The following is a 23,634-nucleotide window of genomic DNA, read 5'->3' on the forward strand; positions in this document are numbered from 1 at the left end:
TAGTTATCCAGATTTGGTCAATCCTTGTCCAAGTCTTTTGGGCCTCAGAATAAAATGTCCCCTCTCTACCTAGGGGGTTCTTAGTTCTCCAAATGTCAATTAAGTCCATAAAGTCCAACAGTGTCTCATGCAGTTTCTTATAAAATTCTGATTTCCCCTCATTTGGTGCATATATCCCTACTATCAAGAATTTCTCACCTTGATATTGTATTTCAATAGCCACAAATCTTCCTTGGTCATCCTTAAAAACAAATTTGGGTGATAAACTTTCTTTTGCGTAAATCACCACTCCTCTCTTTTTGACTTTGTCTGATGAAATGAATTCTTGTCCTAATCTTTTCTTAATTAATACTTTCCTATGTGTTCTGATCACATGGGTTTCTTGCAAACATATCAAGTCCAATTTTTCCTTTTTCAATAAGTGAAAGATTTTTTTCCTCTTATCGGGGGAGTTCAAGCCTTGAATATTCCAACTTAATACCTGCAGAGACATTGTAAGGTTATTATGCTTCTCCTCCAACTGCTCCCGATTCTTGTTCTTGGTCTACTACTACTGGTTTATCCAATTCCAGTGGTAGCTTTGCAAGGTCCAAAAACTCCTGGTTTTAGTCCAACCCCCTGCCAAGCCTCTGCTTAAAGACCTCCAAAGTAGGAGACTCCACCACACTCCTTGGCAGCAAATTCCACTGTCGAACAGCTCTTACTGTCAGGAGGTTCTTCCTAATGTTTAGGTGGAATCGTCTTTCTTGTAGTTTGGATCCATTGCTCTGTGTCCGCTTCTCTGGAGCAGCAGAAAACAACCTTTCTCCCTCCTCTATGTGACATCCTTTTATATATTTGAACATGGCTATCATATCACCCCTTAACCTCCTCTTCTCCAGGCTAAACATGCCCAGCTCCCTTAGCCGTTCCTCATAAGGCATCGTTTCCAGGCCTTTGACCATTTTGGTTGCCCTCCTCTGGACACGTTCCAGTTTGTCAGTGTCCTTCTTGAATTGTGGTGCCCAGAACTGGACACAGTACTCCAGGTGAGGTCTGACCAGAGCAGAATACAGTGGCCCTATTACTTCCCTTGATCTAGATGCTATACTCCTATTGATGCAGCCCAGAATTGCATTGGCTTTTTTAGCTGCCGCGTCACACTGTTGGCTCATGTCAAGTTTGTGGTCAACCAAGACTCCTAGATCCTTTTCACATGTACTGCTCTCAAGCCAGGTGTCCCCCATCTTGTATTTGTGCCTCTCATTTTTTTTGCCCAAGTGCAATACTTTACATTTCTCCCTGTTAAAATGCATCTTGTTTGTTTTGGCCCAGTTCTCTAATCTGTCAAGGTTGTTTTGAAGTGTGATCCTGTCCTCTGGGGTGTTAGCCACCCCTCCCAGTTTGGTGTCATCTGCAAATTTGATCAGGATGCCCTTGAGTCCATCATCCAAGTCGTTGATAAAGATGTTGAATAAGACCGGGCCCAAGACAGAACCCTGTGGCACCCCACTAGTCACTCTTCTCCAGGATAAAGTGGAACCATTGATAAGCACCCTTTGGGTTCGGTCAGTCAGCCAGTTACAAATCCACTGAGTGGTAGCATAGTCAAGACCACATTTTACCAGCTTCTTTACAAGAATATCATGGGGCACCTTGTCAAATGCCTTGCTGAAATCAAGGTAGGCTACATCCACTGCGTTCCCTTCATCTACCAGGCTTGTAATTCTGTCAAAAAACGAGATCAGGTTAGTCTGACATGACTTATTTTTCAGAAATCCATGCTGACTATTGGTGATCACAGCATTCCTTTCTAGGTGCTCACAGACTGTTTGCTTAATGATCTGCTCCAGAATCTTCCCTGGTATTGATGTCAGACTGACTGGGCGGTAATTATTTGGGTCCTCTCTTTTCCCCTTTTTGAAAATAGGGACAACATCTGCCCTCCTCCAGTCTGCCGGGACTTCGCCTGTTCTCCAGGAATTCTCAAAGATGACTGCCAGTGGTTCTGAGATCACATCTGCCAGTTCTTTTAATACTCTTGGATGCAGTTCATCTGGCCCTGGAGACTTGAATACATCTAAACTAGCCAAGTATTCTTGTACTATCTCCTTAGTTATTCTGGGCTGTGTTTCCTTTGCTGAATCATTTGCTCCAAATTCTTCAGGTCGGGCATTGTTTTCTTTATCGGAGAAGACTGAGGCAAAGAAGGCATTGAGGAGTTCAGCCCTTTCTGTGTCCCCTCTTTGCATTTCACCATCTTCTCCTCTGAGTGACCCCACTGTTTCTTTGTTCTTCCTTTTGCTACGAACATACCCATAAAAGCCTTTTTTGTTGCTTTTAACCTCTCTAGCAAGCCTGAGTTCATTCTGTGCTTTAGCTTTTCTGACTTTGTGTCTACACGTGCTGGCTATTTGTTTGAATTCCTCTTTGGTGGTTTCCCCCCTTTTCCATTTTTTGTACACATCCTTTTTTAATCTTAGTTAAAAGTTCTTTAGATAGCCACCCTGGCTTCTTTAGGCACCTTCCATGTTTCCGTCTCATTGGTATTGCCTGACGTTGTGCTTTTACTATCTCCCTCTTAACAAACTCCCAGCCATCATGAACTCCCTTTCCTTTTAGTATTACTGTCCATGGGATCTCACCCAGCACTTCCCTAAGTTTTATGAAGTCGGCTTTCTTAAAGTCAAGAAATTGAGTCCTAGTATGCTTGGCTGCTCCTTTCCGCTGTATAGTAAACTTCAGAAGAGCATGATCACTCGCGCCTAATGATCCTTCCACTTCTACCCCACTAACCAGGTCATCTACATTGGTTAGGACCAGATCTAAAATGGCTGTTCCTCTTGTTGCTTCTCCCACTTTCTGGACAATGAAGTTGTCTGCAAGGCCAGTGAGGAATCTGTTTGACCTTATGCTCTTGGCTGAGTTTGACATCCAACAAATATCCGGGTAATTGAAGTCCCCCATTACTACTATCTCCCTTCTTTTTGCATGCTTGGCCATCTGTTCCAGGAAGGCATGATCTATGTCCTCCGTTTGGCTTGGGGATAGTAAACTCCCACAATGAGGTCACTGTTATTCTTCTCTCCCTTAATTTTGACCCAAATGCTCTCACTTTGGCTTTGAGGTTCTAAATCTTGGATCACAGGTATACACATCCCTGACATATAACGCCACTCCTCCTCCTTTCTTGTCTGGTCTGTTTCTCTGAAATAGATTGTATCCCTCCATTATTACATTCCAATCGTGGGACTTATCCCACCAGGTTTCAGTGATGCCTATTATGTCATATTTAGTTTGCTGTACCAAGAGCTCAAGCTCATCTTGTTTATTTCCCATGCTTTGCGCATTAGTGTACAGACATTGAAGTCCATTAATCATTCCCCCGTGTCTCTTATTTAAGGATTTTTTCCTCCCACCGCTAGGTCTGCGTGATGTTTGCTCCATTTGGTCTATGACATTTGGATGATCATCTTCATCAATTGATAGACTCCTACCTAGCGGACCTAGTGGTGGGAGGAAAAAATCCTTAAATAAGAGACACGGGGGAATGATTAATGGACTTCAATGTCTCTACACTAATGCGCAAAGCATGGGAAATAAACAAGATGAGCTTGAGCTCTTGGTACAGCAAACTAAATATGACATAATAGGCATCACTGAAACCTGGTGGGATAAGTCCCACGATTGGAATGTAATAATGGGGGGATACAATCTATTTCAGAGAAACAGACCAGACAAGAAAGGAGGAGGAGTGGCGTTATATGTCAGGGATGTGTATACCTGTGAAGAGATCCAAGATTTAGAACCTCAAAGCCAAAGTGAGAGCATTTGGGTCAAAATTAAGGGAGAGAAGAATAACAGAGACCTCATTGTGGGAGTTTACTATAGATCCCCAAGCCAAACGGAGGACATAGATGATGCCTTCCTGGAACAGATGGCCAAGCATGCAAAAGGAAGGGAGATAGTAGTAATGGGGGACTTCAATTACCCGGATATTTGTTGGACGTCAAACTCAGCCAAGAGCATAAGGTCAAACAGATTCCTCACTGGCCTTGCAGACAACTTCATTGTCCAGAAAGTGGGAGAAGCAACAAGAGGAACAGCCATTTTAGATCTGGTCCTAACCAATGTTGATGACCTGGTTAGTGGGGTAGATGTGGAAGGATCATTAGGCGCGAGTGATCATGCTCTTCTGAAGTTTACTATACAGCGGAAAGGAGCAGCCAAGCATACTAGGACTCAATTTCTTGACTTTAAGAAAGCCGACTTCATAAAACTTAGGGAAGTGCTGGGTGAGATCCCATGGACAGCAATACTAAAAGGAAAGGGAGTTCATGATGGCTGGGAGTTTGTTAAGAGGGAGATAGTAAAAGCACAACGTCAGGCAATACCAATGAGACGGAAACGTGGAAGGTGCCTAAATAAGCCAGGGTGGCTATCTAAAGAACTTTTAACTGAATTAAGATTAAAAAAGGATGTGTACAAAAAATGGAAAAGGGGGGAAACCACCAAAGAGGAATTCAAACAAATAGCCAGCACGTGTAGACACAAAGTCAGAAAAGCTAAAGCACAGAATGAACTCAGGCTTGCTAGAGAGGTTAAAAGCAACAAAAAAGGCTTTTATGGGTATGTTCGTAGCAAAAGGAAGAACAAAGAAACAGTGGGGTCACTCAGAGGAGAAGATGGTGAAATGCAAACAGGGGACACAGAAAGGGCTGAACTCCTCAATGCCTTCTTTGCCTTAGTCTTCTCCGATAAAGAAAACAATGCCCGACCTGAAGAATTTGGAGCAAATGATTCAGCAAAGGAAACACAGCCCAGAATAACTAAGGAGATAGTACAAGAATATTTGGCTAGTTTAGATGTATTCAAGTCTCCAGGGCCAGATGAACTGCATCCAAGAGTATTAAAAGAACTGGCAGATGTGATCTCAGAACCACTGGCAGTCATCTTTGAGAATTCCTGGAGAACAGGCGAAGTCCCGGCAGACTGGAGGAGGGCAAATGTTGTCCCTATTTTCAAAAAGGGGAAAAGAGAGGACCCAAATAATTACCGCCCAGTCAGTCTGACATCAATACCAGGGAAGATTCTGGAACAGATCATTAAGCAAACAGTCTGTGAGCACCTAGAAAGGAATGCTGTGATCACCAATAGTCAGCATGGATTTCTGAAAAATAAGTCATGTCAGACTAACCTGATCTCGTTTTTTGACAGAATTACAAGCCTGGTAGATGAAGGGAACGCAGTGGATGTAGCCTACCTTGATTTCAGCAAGGCATTTGACAAGGTGCCCCATGATATTCTTGTAAAGAAGCTGGTAAAATGCGGTCTTGACTATGCTACCACTCAGTGGATTTGTAACTGGCTGACTGACCGAACCCAAAGGGTGCTCATCAATGGTTCCTCTTCATCCTGGAGAAGAGTGACTAGTGGGGTGCCACAGGGTTCTGTCTTGGGCCCGGTCTTATTCAACATCTTTATCAACGACTTGGATGATGGACTCAAGGGCATCCTGATCAAATTTGCAGATGACACCAAACTGGGAGGGGTGGCTAACACCCCAGAGGACAGGATCACACTTCAAAACGACCTTGACAGATTAGAGAACTGGGCCAAAACAAACAAGATGAATTTTAACAGGGAGAAATGTAAAGTATTGCACTTGGGCAAAAAAAATGAGAGGCACAAATACAAGATGGGTGACACCTGGCTTGAGAGCAGTACATGTGAAAAGGATCTAGGAGTCTTGGTTGACCACAAACTTGACATGAGCCAACAGTGTGACGCGGCAGCTAAAAAAACCAATGCAATTCTGGGCTGCATCAATAGGAGTATAGCATCTAGATCAAGGGAAGTAATAGTGCCACTGTATTCTGCTCTGGTCAGACCACACCTGGAGTACTGTGTCCAGTTCTGGGCACCACAATTCAAGAAGGACACTGACAAACTGGAACGTGTCCAGAGGAGGGCAACCAAAATGGTCAAAGGCCTGGAAACGATGCCTTATGAGGAACGGCTAAGGGAGCTGGGCATGTTTAGCCTGGAGAAGAGGAGGTTAAGGGGTGATATGATAGCCATGTTCAAATATATAAAAGGATGTCACATAGAGGAGGGAGAAAGGTTGTTTTCTGCTGCTCCAGAGAAGCGGACACGGAGCAATGGATCCAAACTACAAGAAAGAAGATTCCACCTAAACATTCGGAAGAACTTCCTGACAGTAAGAGCTGTTCGACAGTGGAATTTGCTGCCAAGGAGTGTGGTGGAGTCTCCTACTTTGGAGGTCTTTAAGCAGAGGCTTGACAACCATATGTCAGGAGTGCTCTGATGGTGTTTCCTGCTTGGCAGGGGGTTGGACTCGATGGCCCTTGTGGTCTCTTCCAACTCTATGATTCTATGATTCTATGATTCTATACCTTCAGGAGCACTGTCTCCCTCCCCCACATTAGTCAGTTTAAAGCCATCCTGATGAGGTTTCTGAGATTTTTGGCAAAAACATTTCTCCCAACCGTTGTGAGGTGCAGCCCATCGCTTGCCCGAAGTCCATCTTCAAGAAACTGCAGTCTGTGATCTAAGAATCCAAACCATTCCTGTTTACACCATTTGCGAAGCCAGCTGTTCACTTCCACTATTTTCCCCTCGCTCCCTGGGCCACGTTGTTCAACTGGGAGGACAGATGAGATGACAATTTGTGCATTTAGTTGCTTCAATTTCCTGCCGAGAGCCTCGTAGCCTCTTTTGATCTTCTGGAGGCTATTGCTTGCAGTGTCATTGGTTCCCACATGAACCAAGAGGAAGGGGCATTTGCCAGTGGGTTTTATGATTCCTTGCAGTCGTTCAGTTACATCTTGGATCTTAGCCCCGGGGAGACAGCACACTTCCCGAGACATCTTGTCAGGCCCACAGATCACTGCTTCTGTTCCCCTCAGTAGGGAATCCCCTATCACCACTACACGCCTCCTCTTAGGTTTGGTCGGGGTTCTTCCATGAGCTGTCCGTTCCAAGGTCGCCTGCACATTCCCTGAGGACTGACTTTGCTGCTCATCTTCATATACCTGATCGACTGTAATGAGGGCGAGATCCTCAAATGGAGTCTGCTCTTCGTCTTCCATGCTAGGGGAGAGGCCCTCAAAGCGATTGTGTATTTCTAAACAATCAGAGCGAACCCTGGGCCTCCTACTTCTTTGAGTCACGTTTCTCCATATATCTGGCTCCTGTGTTGGTGAACTAGCCTCCTTCTCAGGGGAGTCCCCTGTCTCCTTGGTGGAGACGGTGTGCTCTGTTGCTTCCAAGAAGAGCTCCAGCGCTCTAATTCTTTGGAGCGTAGCTACACGTTCCTCCAGTTGCTGGACTTTGTCTTTTAAGAGGGCAATCAACATGCAATTGCTGCAGGTAAAGCTGCCTACAACCTTTGGTAATATGGCAAACATTGCACAGGAACCGCAGGCGACTGCAGCTGTTCCCTCCCCCTCCATCTTGAGAACGTGTCGTTGGGGGTAGCTACAGCGGTCCTCCATCATAAAAAGTGTGAAGACGAGACAAATAACTCCCCCCACAAAAAAAACCCTAGGTCTCCCCCAACAAACGTTTGAGACTAGCTCCCCTAAATCTAAAAGATGGATCAAACTGCTCTGCCCTTCTTCAACTGCTGCCCTGCCCTGTCAAAACAGGTTACTGAGTTGGTTCCTGGATGGTTTCTATATGGGTATTCGCCCATCCATCTTCTCATGCATCTGCTCCAACAAAGCGCTTGTCTTGCAAAAAGCAAACACCAAACTTCTTCTAAACACATTTTTCTTCAAGGCCAGAGTCTGGTCTCACGATCCTAATCTTGCAGCTGTAAAATCCCCAGATCGACTCCAGCAACAATTTAACAAGCTCCCTCTAGAGGAGACAATTTCTATTTGTATCCATCTTTTGTAAACAGGTCCAACAAAAGAAAATTACTTTCATTTTTCATATATTTTGTATCTTTTGATTGCAAAAGGCAACATTGAAATCAGTTTGTTTCTCTCTTTTTTTTAACTATCTGTCAAAAGACGTTCCAGTCAATGAACTTCCCCAAGAATTTCTGTCTCTGGCACCCCGTTCCCAGGTTTGAGACGGTGGAAATTTATCTTTCTTTACTCTCTCTCCTGCAGGCTTGAACAATCAAAATTCCCCCCTTTTCTCCTGCTTCCAAAAGGGGTTTTGATGGTTATAACTGAAGGAAATTTAGTTCTTTATATGCGACTTTCCAGACTTTAGCTTGCAAATTTTTGCTTCAGTCTATTTACAAAAAGCGGAAGGCGGACTTCCTGTTTAGAACCTTCCTGCTTTGGTGCCAAGTTAAAATGTTTCTTAATCCAATTTTCCGTTTTACCCACGGGTACTTGTTTAGAGTCCAACTGTCCACAGGAAAAAGTCAGCGCTCTCCGGCAACGGCTGTGCGGCTTCACTCCGTAAAAGTAGCAGTTGATTCAAATCACCGTGCCGCTTACCCCATGTCACTTCGGATCCCCGAAAAGGGGTTTCCCTGCGAGTAGGGGAGGCGCTCCTGGTGTCCACTGAATCCCACATTCCCAGGCTTCCTCCGCCTGGGATTTTTAAAGGGTCTCCGCCTTCGCCGCGGCGGCAAGACCCGATTTTCACAGAGCGGGTTCCTCCCGGTCAGAGGAACTCCGCCATTGCCGATGGCGCTAACCCGGAAGTCTCTTTAATTCTGGGTTTCTTCCCCTGCCACATAAATCTAGATAATGCTTTCTGCCATTCTTTAAAACATTTCACATTATCTATAATTGGGAGGGCTTGAAACTAAAAAAGCATCTTTGGCAGCACATTCATCTTAATCACAGAAATCCGGCCCATTAATGACAGTTTTAAATTTGACCATATCGCCAAATCTCTTTTAATTTCATACCATAATTTCTCATAATTATCTTTGTATAAATTCAGATTTTTCCTGGACAGGTTCACCCCCAAATATTTAACTTTTTTCACAAAATCTAGGCCCGTTTTTTCTTGTAATAATTTTATTTCCTCATTATCCAGATTTTTCTCTATTACTTTGGTTTTGCTCTTGTTTAATTTAAATCCTGCTACCAGACCAAACTCTTGCATCAGCTCCAGTGCTTTAACTGCACTGGAGTCTGGATCTTATTATGTCAATACTAGATCATCAGCAAAGGCTTTTAATTTGTATTGTTTCGAACCTATTGTGATACCTTTGACTTGTTCATCCTTTCTAATCATACTTAGCAGGACCTCCGGGACTGAAATAAACAGCAGTGGGGAAAGTGGGCACCCTTGCCTGGTTCCCTTCTCAATTCTAATTTCCTCTGAAACCACATTATTTACAATAATTTTGGCTCTTTGTTCTAGATACCATTTAAAAAATGGTATCTTTAATACCATTTAAAAAATCATGGCCTATCCCCATACTCTCTAAATAATGTAACATAAAACTCCAAGATACATTGTCAAAGGCTTTCTCTGCATCAATAAACATTAACATTGCTTTACAACTCTTTCTTGCGTCTAACTTTTCCAAAATATCCACATAATTTCTAATGTTATCTTTCATATGTCTTCCAGGCAGAAATCTTGCCTGGTCTTTGTGAATGTACTTAGATGAAACCTTCTTTAGCCTGTTGGCCAATATATTTGCAAAAAAATTGTAATCCACATTGAGTAAGGAGATTGGTCTGTAGTTTTTAACATTGGATCTATCTTGACCCTGTTTAGGAATCAGAGTAATATAAGCTTCCTTCCAGGTTTCAGGTGCTTTGCCCCCTTGCAGAATCGAATTAGATACTTCTACCAGAGTTTGGATGAGCCAGCCTTTCAGTGTCTTATAATATTTCGCTGATAGACCATCAGGTCCTGGTATCTTGCCAAGTTGCATTGAATTTATTGCCTGTTCCATTTCCTGATTTGTAATTAAACCTTTTAGTAGGTTCTTTTTATCCTCCAGAATCTGCTGCAAACCATTAATCTTTATAAATTGCTCAATTTTTCCCATATCCTCTTTATCCTTTTTATACAGTTGTTTATAATATTTATAAAAGCATTTTCTAATGTCTGCAGGGTTCTCTATAGATTTTCCTTCTGTTACAATGTTTGTAATAGTACTTTGTTTTTGTGTCTTCTTTAATTGCCAGTCTAATAATTTCCCACATTTATTTGCAGATTCAAAATTTCTTTGTCTCATCCTTCTTATCTTCCATTCAATTTCTTGATTTACTAACTGTGAATATTGAACCTGTAAAGCTTTAATTTCTTTTTGGAGAAAAAGAAAAAAGTAAAGTCTATTTCCATTGGATTTTATTCTCTATATATCTGACAAATCAAATTTTTCAGTTAGGTCAAAAAAAGTCTTAGGTAGTCTGCCAGAATTCGTAGCCTTTGATCTCTGAGTTCTATCCATCAAAGTAGATGCAACTCCATTCAAGTCCCCCATCAATATAATTTTATAATCTATGTTTCCAAGTTTATAATCTATGTTTCCAAGTTCTTAAAAAATTCCACTTTGCCATCACTAGGTGCATAGATTCCTAATAACAAATATTTCTCGCCTTGTGCTGTAATTTCAACTGCTATGTTTCTTCCTTCCTCATCTTTAAAAGCAAATTTTGGATTCCATTTTCCCTTAATGTAGAAAACCATTCCTCTTTTTTTAACTTTGTCAGAAGAAATAAATTCTTGGCCCAATCTTTTATTTATTAGACTTTTTCTATGTAGTCTTGTAATGTGGGTTTCCTGTAAGCAAATTATATCCAAATTTTGTTTTTCCAAAATATGGTAATTTCCCCCCCTTTTTCGGGGTAAGTTCAAGCCATTTACGTTCCATGAATAGATTCTCAATGCCATATTGTCTACTTACGGAGATGCTGCCTCTCCTCCCAGCGGCTGTGAGGTTTGTAATCCAAGTTCTACCAAGTGCTTTTGCATAAATCTGTCCTCCTCAAGAGTCTTTATCTTCTGCTGTCTTCCTTCAAATTTTAAAGATAGCCCCTCTGGAAATTCCCACCTAAAAAAGATGTTCTTTCTGTCAGTCAGGTCCCTGTACTGAGATCTCAGGTTCAAAAATTGCTGTGGAATTTCTTTAAAGAGCACCACCGATTTGTCAGGAATTTTAAGGCCTTTTTTATAATGATGTCCCAAAATGATCTCTCTTTGTTCCTTGGTCTTAAAGACCACAATACTATCGTAAGCTGTTTTGGTCTCTTTTTTAGGGCCAAATCTGTAAGCTTTCTCTACCCAATCTTCCACTTCCTCTTTTTTCAGATCCCAGAAATCCACAAGAAATCCTATCAAAGATTCTCTGAGTTTATCTTCTTCCAGAAAAGGGACCCCTCTCAATCTCAGATGTGATTCTTTCGCACTCAATTGGAGAAAAGCGATTGAATTTGCATTTTCGTACTGCAAGCGTTCCAGATCCTGCACTCTAACATTCTCCAGCTGTGTCAACCTTGCATCATGTGTGTTTATCTCATCTTTCACATCTTTCATGTTGATACTTAAATGTTCAATCTATTTCCCCAACTTATTTACAGAAGCTGTGTTACGATCTAATCCTTCTTTAATATCATTTAACATTGACATCACCGACTCCTCAAATTGTGGTGCTGCTTTAGAACCATGTCTCAGCCTTTCTCTTTCTGAACTCATAGCTAAAGAATGTCAAGGTCAGTCACACAGTCTGGTACAATAAGGTAGAAAAACAAGTTCCCTCCACCAATCCCACTGCAGCCAGATCAGGAGCAGCTTCCTTAATCTTTAAAACTCATTAAATCCCAACGACAAAAATGGCAAAGAGAAAATTTTCCAAGGCTCCCCTTGCTCTGAGGGAATCCGAAGACACTTTTTATCCACTTTAAAATATTGCCAGGCATCGCAGGAAAGTTTATAACCAACTCAGTAGAGATGGGGATTGAATGTTTCCACTTCCATTGTGACGTCACAATGGAGACTAGACTTCCCTCCTGGGTGGTCCGGTACCGAAAGAGGATATCTCAGACTTATTAATAGATTTCCAAAATAGCACAAATTATCCAAAGCCCCCTTTCCTCTGGGGGTGGGGCTAAATTGCTTGCAGAGTTTTAAATGTTTTTCTTTCCTTTTAGGCTTTGGTCTTAGCGCACCAATTTTTACTTTGTTCCACAAAGGGGACCGACCCCCGTTTTTAAGTCTCCCTTTTCTTCCCAATTTTCCAAATCAAGTTTTTAAGTACTTACAGTTCCAACTTTCAGTCTCTTTTTTAATGAAGGAATTGGCCACTCAAGCTAGCCAGTCTCAGAGCTTCGCTGCTTTGAAGGAAGCACTCGTTTCTGCTGGGCTGTGTCTCCCACCCCGCTCACTCTTGGGGCTCTAATGAGCTTACCGGGGAGCAGGGGAGTCGCTAAAGTGCACCCGCTGGAACACCAGGTCCTCAGAACGCCCGATCTGAGGTTTTTTTTCGGGGAACCGCGACGCTCTCACGGTCTCCCCAACTTCAAAGCGCAAGGGCTCTTTCAGCCGAAAGAGGTCTCGACTGCCATAACTGTGCAGTCAACCAGAAGTCCTTGTTTTGACCTATAAAGCCTTAAACGGCTCAGGACCGCAATACAGGTGAAACTCAGAAAATTAGAATATCGTGGAAAAGTTTATTTATTCCAGTAATTCAACTTAAAAGGTGAAACTAATATATGAGATAGACTCGTGACATGCAAAGGAAGATATGTCAAGCCTTTATTTGTTATAATTGTGATAATCATGGTGTACAGCTGATGAAAACCCCAAATTAACAATCTCAGAAAATTAGAATATTAAATGAAATCAGCAAAACAAGGATTGCAAATAGAGCAATATTGGACTTCTGAAAAGTAGAAGCATGCATATGTACTCAGTACTTGGTTTGGGCCCTTTTGCATCAATTACTGCCTCAATGCGGCATGGCATGGATGCTATCAGCCTGTGGCACTGCTGAGGTGTTATGGAAGACCAGGAAGCTTCAATAGCAGCCTTCAGCTCTTCTGCATTGCTCGGTCTCATGTCTCTCATCTTTCTCTTGGCAATGCCCCATAGATTCTCTATGGAGTTCAGATCAGGTGAGTTTGCTGGCCAATCAAGCACAGTAATCCCATGGGCATTGAACCAGGTTTTGGTACTTTTGACAGTGTGGGCAGGTGACAAAGTTATTCTGGAAAAAGAAAGCAGCATCCCCATAAAGCTCGTCTGCGGAAGGAAGCATGAAGTGCTCCAAAATCTCCTGGTAGACAGCTGCGTTGACCCTGGACTTAATGAAGCACAGTGGACCAACACCAGCTGATGGCATGTCTCCCCAAATCAACACTTCACACTGGACTTCAAGCATTTGGCATTGGAAACTTCACACTGGACTTCAAGCATCTGGCATTGTGTGCCTCCCCATTCTTCCTCCAGACTCTGGGTCCTTGGTTTCCAAATGAGATGCAAAAGTTGCTCTCATCAGAAAAGAGGACTTGGGACCACTGAGCAACAGACTAGTTCTTTTTTTTCTTTCTTTAGCCTAGGCAAGATTCTTCTGACGTTGTTTCTTGTTCAGGAGCAGCTTGACAAGAGGAATACAACATTTGAAGCCCATCTCCAGGATACGTCTGTGTGTGGTGGCTCTTGATGCACTAACTCCAGCCTCAGTCCACTCCTTGCGAAAGTCTCCAACACATTTGAATGGTCTTTTCCTGACAATCCTCTCCAGGCTGCGGTCATCCCTGCTGTTGTGCAGCTTTTTCTTCCACACTTTCCCCTTCTGCATAACTTTACATTGATGTGCTTTGATACAACACTTTGGAAACATCCAACTTCTTCTGCAATCACCTTTTGAGGCTTTCCTTCCTTACGGAGGGTCTCAATGATGGCTTTCTGCACAACTGTCAGGTCAGCAGCCTTCCCCATGATTGTGCTTCCTACTGAACCTATTGCAGATGTTATGGATTGAATAGCTACTGCACCTTTTCACAATATTCTAATTTTCTGAGATTGTTAATTTGGGGTTTTTATCAGCTGTATCCCATAATCATCACAATTATAACAAATAAAGGTTTGACATATCTCGCTTTATATGTCATGAGTCTATCTCATATATTAGTTTCACCTTTTAAGTTGAATTACTGAAATAAATGAACTTTTCCACAATATTCTAATTTTCGTGAACCACCTCTTTCCATATGAACCTTCCCGGACCCCGTGGTCATCTTCTGAGGCCCTTCTTTGTGCGCCCCCTCAAGAGGTTTGGAGGGCGGCAACACAAGAATGGGGATTTCTCAGTAGTGGCTTTTTTCAGGGTTTTTATTGGGTTATTGCTTTTATTTTTTATTTTATATACTGTGATCTTTTTATGTGAACCGCCCTGAGTCCTCCGGGTATAGAAATTCAATAAATAATAATAATTAATAATAATAATCAGACAAAAAGAAATTTGTGAGGCAGCTAGGGCTTCCTTATTCCTATTTGTGTATACGTGTGATATTTTTCAGGACAGTGGACTATATCCAGAGTTTTCTGTCCATGAGCGCAAGGGCTCTTGCACTAGTGGATGGACGAGTTTCAGTTTTGCGCAGTGGAGGAATCCAGTTCAGCAGCTGCATTCGCAGAAGCTCATTGGACAGTAGACTGTTCCTTCTGTTGCTTCTGTTGCAGGGCAAACGTGGCAGCAAACTGCTTGATCTTTCTCTTGCATCACAGTGTTCTTTTTTTTTTTTGCCAGTAAATTTTTATTCAGAATTTGTCAAAGAAAAAAAAAATAAGACAAACAAATACAAAAATAAGACAAACAAATACAAAAATAAACATTTTAACATAAATTATTCATCCTATTTTCATGCTATACACAAGGTAAGCCTAAAATCATACAAAAAAAAACACAGTATAAACATTTGGCTCTACTTAGCCTTTGACTTCCCTTCAGCCTTTTGGTAAGTATCAAATATATCCCTAATTGCGTATTTAGTTTATTAAAGTTTATGTTTATTAGCTGATAAAGTTATTCTAATACCGCCAGTTCCTCCTATATATCCGTTCCAATATATTTCCAAAATTTACTCCAATTTTTCTGAAATTTCTGGTCATCTTGGTCTCGTAATCTGCCTGTTAATCTATCTAGCTCGGCATAGTTAATCATTTTGACCTGCCAGTCACTTACGCTCGGTATGGTTTCTGTTTTCCAATTTTGTGCCAGCATAATTCTTGCAGCTGTGGTGGCGTAGAGAAATATTTTTTTATCTTCATTTTTTATTTCCTTACTCATAATTCCCAGCAAAAAGGCCTCAGGTCTTTTGGGAAAAGTATATTTAAGAACTTTTTTAAGTTCATTATAAATTGCTTCCCAAAAATCCTTCACCTTGTTGCATAGCCACCACATATGGTAGAGGTCTCCCTCCACTTCACCACATTTCCAGCATGTCTTATTTTCTAATCTATAGATTTTAGCCAATTTTGCCGGCGTAAGATACCATCTATAGAGCATTTTCCATACATTTTCTCTCAGACTCGTACAGGCCGTAAATTTAATATCTCTATTCCACAATTCCAACCACTTTTCAAACTCGATGTTATAGCCGAAGTCAGTTGCCCATTTAATCATTGCCTCTTTGACTTCCTCGTCTTTTGTATGCCATTCCAGTAATATGTCACATAATTTAGACAATGTTTTGGTTTTACCTTCTATTATTTCTATATTAAATTTTGATTTCTTATCCTCAAAGCCCATTTTTCTTTTGTCTTGCTTTAGCATATCATTCACCTGATGATATTGTAACCAGCCGGTGAATTGATCCTTTATTTCCTCATAAGGTTTCAGTTTAAGCCCTTGTTCTGATTTTCTTACCAAGTCTTCCCTTCCATGTTGGTTTTTTTTATTGTTAAGGCCTCTACCGGTGAGATCCACCATGGTGTTTTTCTTTCAAGAAGGTTCTTATTTCTTTCCCAGACCTGATATATTGGTCCCCTGAAAATATGATTTAAGAAAGCCCTATGGACTTTCACCTTCTCGTACCAGAGATATGCGTGCCACCCGTACCAATTATTAAAACCTTCTAAATCCAATAGATCTCTATTCTCCAATTTTATCCAATCTTTTAGCCAAAGTAGGCACGCTGCTTCATAATATAAACTCAAATCTGGGAGAGCAAAACCTCCTCTTTCCTTTTTATCAGTTAATATTTTCATTTTAATCCTTGGTCTTTTCCCCTGCCAGATGAATTTCATCAGGGTTCTCTGCCATTCTTTGCATTGTTTTAAACCTTTAATCACTGGAAGGGTTTGAAATAAGAACAACATCCTCGTTAAAACGTTCATTTTAACCACTGCTATCCTCCCTAAAAAGGAGAATTTCATCCTCCCCCATATTTCTAGATCTTTCTTTATTTTTCTCCATGTAACTTCATAATTATCTTTATATAAGTTTAGGTTTTTTGCCGTAATCCACACTCCCAGATATTTCACTTTTTTCACCACCATAATTTCCACTTTTTTGTTCTAGATCTTTCGTTTCTTCCTTAATTAGATTTTTAACCAGCATTTTTGTTTTATTTTTATTTACCTTAAAGCCTGCCACCTCTCCAAATTCCTCAATTTTTTGTAATGCTTCTTTTATACTATCTTGTGGGTCCTCACAGTGTTCTGCTGGTGCAAAACGTTTCGGCTGCAGAACAAGTATACCTTTGTTACTTTAAATTAGCACTTCATTGGATAAAACCCACAATGAATGAATGAACATTTGGCTGAAATCAGTCATAGGGTTTGGAGAACATGGGTGGGGAACCAAAACGTGGGGAACCTGTGGCCCTCCCGGTGTTAAGAACATAAAAAGAAGAGCGTGCTGGATGTGGTCCCTGGCTACTGGCCCGTCCAGTCCAGCATCCTGGTCTCGCAGTGGCCAACCAGATGCCCGAGGGAAACTGGCAAGCAGGACCCAAGCAAAGGAGCCATTTCTCCTCCTGCAGCTTCCAGCAACTGGTATTCAGAGCCACCAGCTGTGGAGGCAGAGCAGGGCCATTATGTGTTGCAGGACTACCCTCCCACCCTCCCTGACCATTGGTCCATGCTGACTGAGGCTGGGGGAAGCTGGAGTCCAACAACACCTCAAGGGCCCCAGGATGTGGGGGAAGGTGGGTGTGGAGTGTCCAAGGTGTCCTGGCTTGGGTATGGCTTACGGTGATCTTCTTCCCCCAGGTACCTTCTGCGCTCTGGACATCTGCCTGTCTCAACTGCAGGACGTGGGCACGCTGAACGTGCAACAGACAGTGGTGCGGATGAGGACGCAGCGAGCTTTCAGCATCCAGACCCCTGAGCAGTACTACTTCTGCTACTTGGCCATCATTGAGCATGCGCAGAGAGAGAACCTGCTCCCTTCCTCCTACGCCTGGGCAGGGAAGGAGAAGAGCTAATAGGAATCCTGGCCCAGCGGCCACAGAGCAGCAGGGACCAGGCCAAACCCTGTTTCCTCCCTTCCTCCCTCTTGACCAAACCAGATTTGTCAGCATCTTCAGATGCAGCTTTGCCCAGAACACTGATTTGAGCCAATTTTTCTGCCGCTGAGGCTATCAGAAACTTTCTGTTTGACTAGCTGGCTAGCTCAAGTCGCAACTAGTAGCCATGGGCTCTGAAGGCTTGCATTCTCCAAGACTAGCACCCTTGATTGAACTGTGCCTTATTAAAAAAAGAACAAACCAAACTTCTGGTCCTGACGTGCCACTGGAGGCAAACAGGGAGAAGATGGAACTCCTTGCCATGTCAGTGTCCTCCACCTTCTGGAGACAGAGGGGGTGCTGCTTTCCTGGTTCTGATGCAGAAGGGGACCCTTTCCAGTTATATCCAAGGCCAGGATAGAAGAAGATTTCCGTCTTGCCCACCACTGAATCTAGGTGTTTCCTTCTCTGTATGTACTTAATACACACTCCTCGTTCAAAGATGTAGCCAGTATTCTCTTTGCATAAATACGATACAGAGTCTTAATATCTTACAGGGACCTTTGTATTAAGTGGCAGCGTCAGTCTTATGAATTATGTTCATGGTTCTTGTCTGCCCAAGGTTGGTCTTGCCCACTGTGCCATCCCAGTTCACCCACTGATGTAGCTTCAACATACACACACTTGCAAGGGCACACCTGTTGTGCAGAGGCGTACAGGTTGCGTGCAAGTTGTGATGTCGTATCACACAAATGCCGCAGTGCCTGGTGTGTGTGTGTGTCCATGTGATGTTGCCACAGCAGGATGCACCCTTAACCTGCAAGGATCCTCCGTGCCACATCCCAGTGGCATTCTTCTCCCCTGCCTTCACCTTTCTTGCCTGTGATTGTATCTTAAGCCTGCAGAAAAGGTTATTAGCTGGGGTGCAGATCTGTGGGTCTCTTTTCCTGCGATGTGGGGCGGGGCATGTGGAACCCACTTGCAGTTTTGCTGCTAGCCAGGAATGCTAGGCAGTTGTTGGTACGAAGGACTCAGCAGGGGACAGTGTGGATGTGAGTGGCCAAATAAGTGGGGCTTAACCCCCAAACATCTGGGAGAAGGGAGGTAGAGGAAGGAGACTTGATATCGGGCCTCAGATCTGTTCTCTTCCACAGCCCCTCCTTTCCGACAAAACCTTGAAAGCCAATTTTGTTTAAGTGGGGGAATTCTTGCTCTCTACATCCAGTTCTTTCTCCTTGCGCAGCCTGCCAGTGACAAGACTGGGAGCTCGTGTTTCCTTAAAGCAGGCTGACAGCCGCCCTCCACCCCAATTTCTGCTTGGAGAGGAGGAGGGTGGCATCTGAGCTGCCCTCAGTAACTTTATACTGGAATAAGCTCTTTTGAATGCACATATTTTTTATTTTTTACAATCCCTTTTTCTTTCTTTCTCTCCCTCTCTTTCTCAGTTTTGTATTTAACATTAACCTGATCAAGTCCGAATTGGAGATAACTGTAAATGTTCCTATTTGCTATTGTATGGCGATTTCTTTCTCTCCCTCCCTCCCTCTCTCTCTCTCTCTCTTGTATTTGCAAATAAATATACCTACAACCCACACTTTCACTGCCGTCTCATTTGTTGCGTTGGTTTAAAGCAGAGGTGGTGAAAGTCAAGCCCCAGGGGCCAGACAGTCTGCCTGTTAGGACTCTTCCCCAGGCCCCCTCCATTCTCATACTTCCGGCGCTGGTTTGGCCTGACAGGAACAGGCCCTTGAGCTGTGATAATGCTTCCTGCTTTCCTGTATGAAGCAGGGTGCGGAGAGTTGGAGACGCCTCTAGGGCTTTGGCCTGGCTCCCATAGCAAGTTCCGAGTTGCATCTGTTTGCTCCACCCCCTTTGCCTCTGGCCCCACCCAGCCTGGCATACAGCTTTCCAAAAACTGATGAGAGTGTGTGCTCCTCAAGCTGGAAAAAATTACTTGGCCCTCAGTTAAAGCATGTGAATGACTGGGAGATTCCTGGTGTGGGTCAGTTTCTGGTACCAGCTTAAACTGTCGTGGTTTCTTTCCCAATTTCAGTTTTGCACTGAACATCTCTCAAAAATAGTTGATTTGTTTATTTTTGGTGAGCCATTCTTGGAGGCGTACTGCAATACAGTGGTACCTCGGGTTACAGACGCTTCAGGTTACAGACGCTTCAGGTTACAGACTCCAATAACCCAGAAATAGTACCTCGGGTTAAGAACTTTGCTTCAGGATGAGAACAGAAATCGTGCTCCGGCGGTTTGGCGGCAGCAGGAGGCCACATTAGCTAAAGTGATGCTTCAGGTTGAGGACAGTTTCAGGTTAAGAACGGATCTCCAGAACGAATTAAGTTCTTAACCCAAGGTACCACTGTACTGGATTGATGCGTGGAGCAGATGGAGGAAGCCCCTATTCCATCTCCGAGTTCCAAAAATCCAGTTAATATATAGTCCTCAAAACCAGGCTGTATTGGATTTGTATTGGATCTGGTAAGAACCGATGAATTAGCATAGATAATGTTTTTGCATGATCCTAGCTGAAAGGCCAAGAAGCAGTCAGATCATTTACATACCTCATTTCCTACAAACCCACTGTGCTCCAAGCAGCTCACAGAAGATGGGAAAGTGGGAAGCTGTTTATAGGAGTCAAACCATGGCAGAAGTTTTCTAGGATGTCCGAAGGGATCTCTCCCAGCCCTTTCTGCGGTTGCTGGAGATTGAACCTGGAACCTGTTACATGCAAAGGAAATGCTCTGCCAGCAGTGCTTGGGCTTTCTAAGAAGCCAAACAAAATCATTGCACTTTTGAAATCCGTGCTTTTGGAAAGTTCAGTCTGCCATATTGATTAAAATCATAGAATCATAGAATCCTAGAGTTGGAAGAGACCACAAGGGCCATCGAGTCCAACCCCCTGCCAAGCAGGAAACACCATCAGAGCACTCCTGACATATGGTTGTCAAGCCTCTGCTTAAAGACCTCCAAAGTAGGAGACTCCACCACACTCCTTGGCAGCAAATTCCACTGTCGAACAGCTCTTACTGTCAGGAAGTTCTTCCTAATGTTTAGGTGGAATCTTCTTTCTTGTAGTTTGGATCCATTGCTCCGCGTCCGCTTCTCTGGAGCAGCAGAAAACAACCTTTCTCCATCCTCTATGTGACATCCTTTTATATATTTGAACATGGCTATCATATCACCCCTTAACCTCCTCTTCTCCAGGCTAAACATGCCCAGCTCCCTTAGCCGTTCCTCATAAGGCATCGTTTCCAGGCCTTTGACCATTTTGGTTGCCCTCCTCTGGACACGTTCCAGTTTGTCAGTGTCCTTCTTGAATTGTGGTGCCCAGAACTGGACACAGTACTCCAGGTGTGGTCTGACCAGAGCAGAATACAGTGGCACTATTACTTCCCTTGATCTAGATGCTATACTCCTATTGATGCAGCCCAGAATTGCATTGGCTTTTTTAGCTGCCGCGTCACACTGTTGGCTCATGTCAAGTTTGTGGTCAACCAAGACTCCTAGATCCTTTTCACATGTACTGCTCTCAAGCCAGGTGTCACCCATCTTGTATTTGTGCCTCTCATTTTTTTTGCCCAAGTGCAATACTTTGCATTTCTCCCTGTTAAAGCTCATCTTGTTTGTTTTGGCCGAGTTCTCTAATCTGTCAAGGTCGTTTTGAAGTGTGATCCTGTCCTCTGGGGTGTTAGCCACCCCTCCCAGTTTGGTGTCATCTGCAAATTTGATCAGGATGCCCTTGAGTCCATCATCCAAGTCGTTGATAAAGATGTTGAAAAAGACCGGGCCCAAGACACTCTTCTCCAGGATGAAGAGGAACCATTGATGAGCACCCTTTGGGTTCGGTCAGTCAGCCAGTTACAAATCCACTGAGTGGTAGCATAGTCAAGACCACATTTTACCAGCTTCTTTACAAGAATATCATGGGGCACCTTGTCAAATGCCTTGCTGAAATCAAGGTAGGCTACATCCACTGCGTTCCCTTCATCTACCAGGCTTGTAATTCTGTCAAAAAACGAGATCAGGTTAGTCTGACATGACTTATTTTTCAGAAATCCATGCTGACTATCGTCTCCTGCTTGGCAGGGGGTTGGACTCGATGGCCCTAGTGGTCTCTTCCAACTCTATGATTCTATGATCACAGCATTCCTTTCTAGGTGCTCATAGACTGTTTGCTTAATGATCTGCTCCAGAATCTTCCCTGGTGTTGATGTCAGACTGACTGGGCGGTAATTATTTGGGTCCTCTCTTTTCCCCTTTTTGAAAATAGGGACAACATTTGCCCTCCTCCAGTCTGCCGGGACTTCGCCTGTTCTCCAGGAATTCTCAAAGATGACTGCCAGTGGTTCTGAGATCACATCTGCCAGTTCTTTTAATACTCTTGGATGCAGTTCATCTGGCCCTGGAGACTTGAATACAGCTAAACTAGCCAAATATTATTGTACTATCTCCTTAGTTATTCTGGGCTGTGTTTCCTTTGCTGAATCATTTGCTCCAAATTCTTCAGGTCGGGCATTGTTTTCTTTATCGGAGAAGACTGAGGCAAAGAAGGCATTGAGGAGTTCAGCCCTTTCTGTGTCCCCTGTTTGCATTTCACCATCTTCTCCTCTGAGTGACCCCACTGTTTCTTTGTTCTTCCTTTTGCTACGGACATACCCATAAAAGCCTTTTTTGTTGCTTTTAACCTCTCTAGCAAGCCTGAGTTCATTCTGTGCTTTAGCTTTTCTGACTTTGTGTCTACACGTGCTGGCTATTTGTTTGAATTCCTCTTTGGTGGTTTCCCCCCTTTTCCATTTTTTGTACACATCCTTTTTTAATCTTAACTCAGTTAAAAGTTCTTTAGATAGCCACCCTGGCTTCTTTAGGCACCTTCCATGTTTCCGTCTCATTGGTATTGCCTGACGTTGTGCTTTTACTATCTCCCTCTTAACAAACTCCCAGTCATCATGAACTCCCTTTCCTTTTAGTATTGCTGTCCATGGGATCTCACCCAGCACTTCCCTAAGTTTTATGAAGTCGGCTTTCTTAAAATGGCATCCAATTGTACCCAAGCAAAATACAAAAACCTGCTCTTTGGGAGCAGGTAAAATTGGGTTACAAAAGCTAAGAGGAGTCCAAATGTATAGCAAATACAGAAACAACTTTCCAAAATTTATAACAGATAAATTCCTCTCATGCAAGAGTTACTTGGCAGTAGCTAGTATCAGTTCAGCTTCTTTTCTTTAAGTCCTTCACAAACTGGCATTTCACCCCACCCATCGCACCACAACAAAAAGCCCTTTAAACATAAGCAATTTATCTCATTTATTGAGACCTACTAGATACCACCTTTGCTGCTGTTTTGGTCTCCACCTGGAGTGGAAAGAGGATCATTGATTCTGGTTTCTCCTATTCTTTACTTGATTATATTTTCTTTCTTTTAAGAAAAAGAAAGAAATCAAGGTAATTGGGTGGTTAAAGCTCAGCTCAAAATTGCAGGCATTTTGTTGGCAATAAAGTGACTCACTCTTCTGCTTCGTGCAAATCCTGTGACCTACATGTCTTTGGCAGCACCTTTGACTGAACTCCATTAAGGATTGTTATATTTGTCCAATATTTAGTTGCTGCCTTTGTTGCAAGGAATCATAGAATCATAGAATCATAGAGTTGGAAGAGACCACAAGGGCCATCGAGTCCAACCCCCTGCCAAGCAGGAAACACCATCAGAGCACTCCTGACATATGGTTGTCAAGCCTCTGCTTAAAGACCTCCAAAGTAGGAGACTCCACCACACTCCTTGGCAGCAAATTCCACTGTCGAACAGCTCTTACTGTCAGGAAGTTCTTCCTAATGTTTAGGTGGAATCTTCTTTCTTGTAGTTTGGATCCATTGCTCCGTGTCCGCTTCTCCGGAGCAGCAGAAAACAACCTTTCTCCCTCCTCTATGTGACATCCTTTTATATATTTGAACATGGCTATCATATCACCCCTTAACCTCCTCTTCTCCAGGCTAAACATGCCCAGCTCCCTTAGCCGTTCCTCATAAGGCATTGTTTCCAGGCCTTTGACCATTTTGGTTGCCCTCCTCTGGACACGTTCCAGTTTGTCAGTGTCCTTCTTGAATTGTGGTGCCCAGAACTGGACACAGTACTCCAGGTGTGGTCTGACCAGAGCAGAATACAGTGGCACTATTACTTCCCTTGATCTAGATGCTATACTCCTATTGATGCAGCCCAGAATTGCATTGGCTTTTTTAGCTGCCG

The 23,634-nt window shown here is 43.1% G+C and overlaps 1 protein-coding gene across 2 annotated transcripts in view; it reads left to right on the forward strand.

The window, feature by feature from the left end:
- The window catches only part of PTPN9 (protein tyrosine phosphatase non-receptor type 9), an 82,208-nt gene extending 63,232 nt beyond the window's left edge, over positions 1-18,976 (forward strand). For both annotated transcript variants that reach the window (XM_082198070.1, XM_082198071.1), the window contains exon 13: positions 17,149-18,976. In XM_082198070.1, the coding sequence (XP_082054196.1) occupies positions 17,149-17,363 (215 nt within the window). In that variant the 3' untranslated portion in view covers positions 17,364-18,976. The remainder of the gene's footprint in view (positions 1-17,148) is intronic.
- Positions 18,977-23,634: the final 4,658 nt, after the last annotated feature.

The sequence above is a fragment of the Podarcis vaucheri genome (assembly GCF_965113315.1).
Source record: "Podarcis vaucheri genome assembly, chromosome: 14".
Classification (NCBI taxonomy): Eukaryota; Metazoa; Chordata; class Lepidosauria; order Squamata; family Lacertidae; genus Podarcis; species Podarcis vaucheri.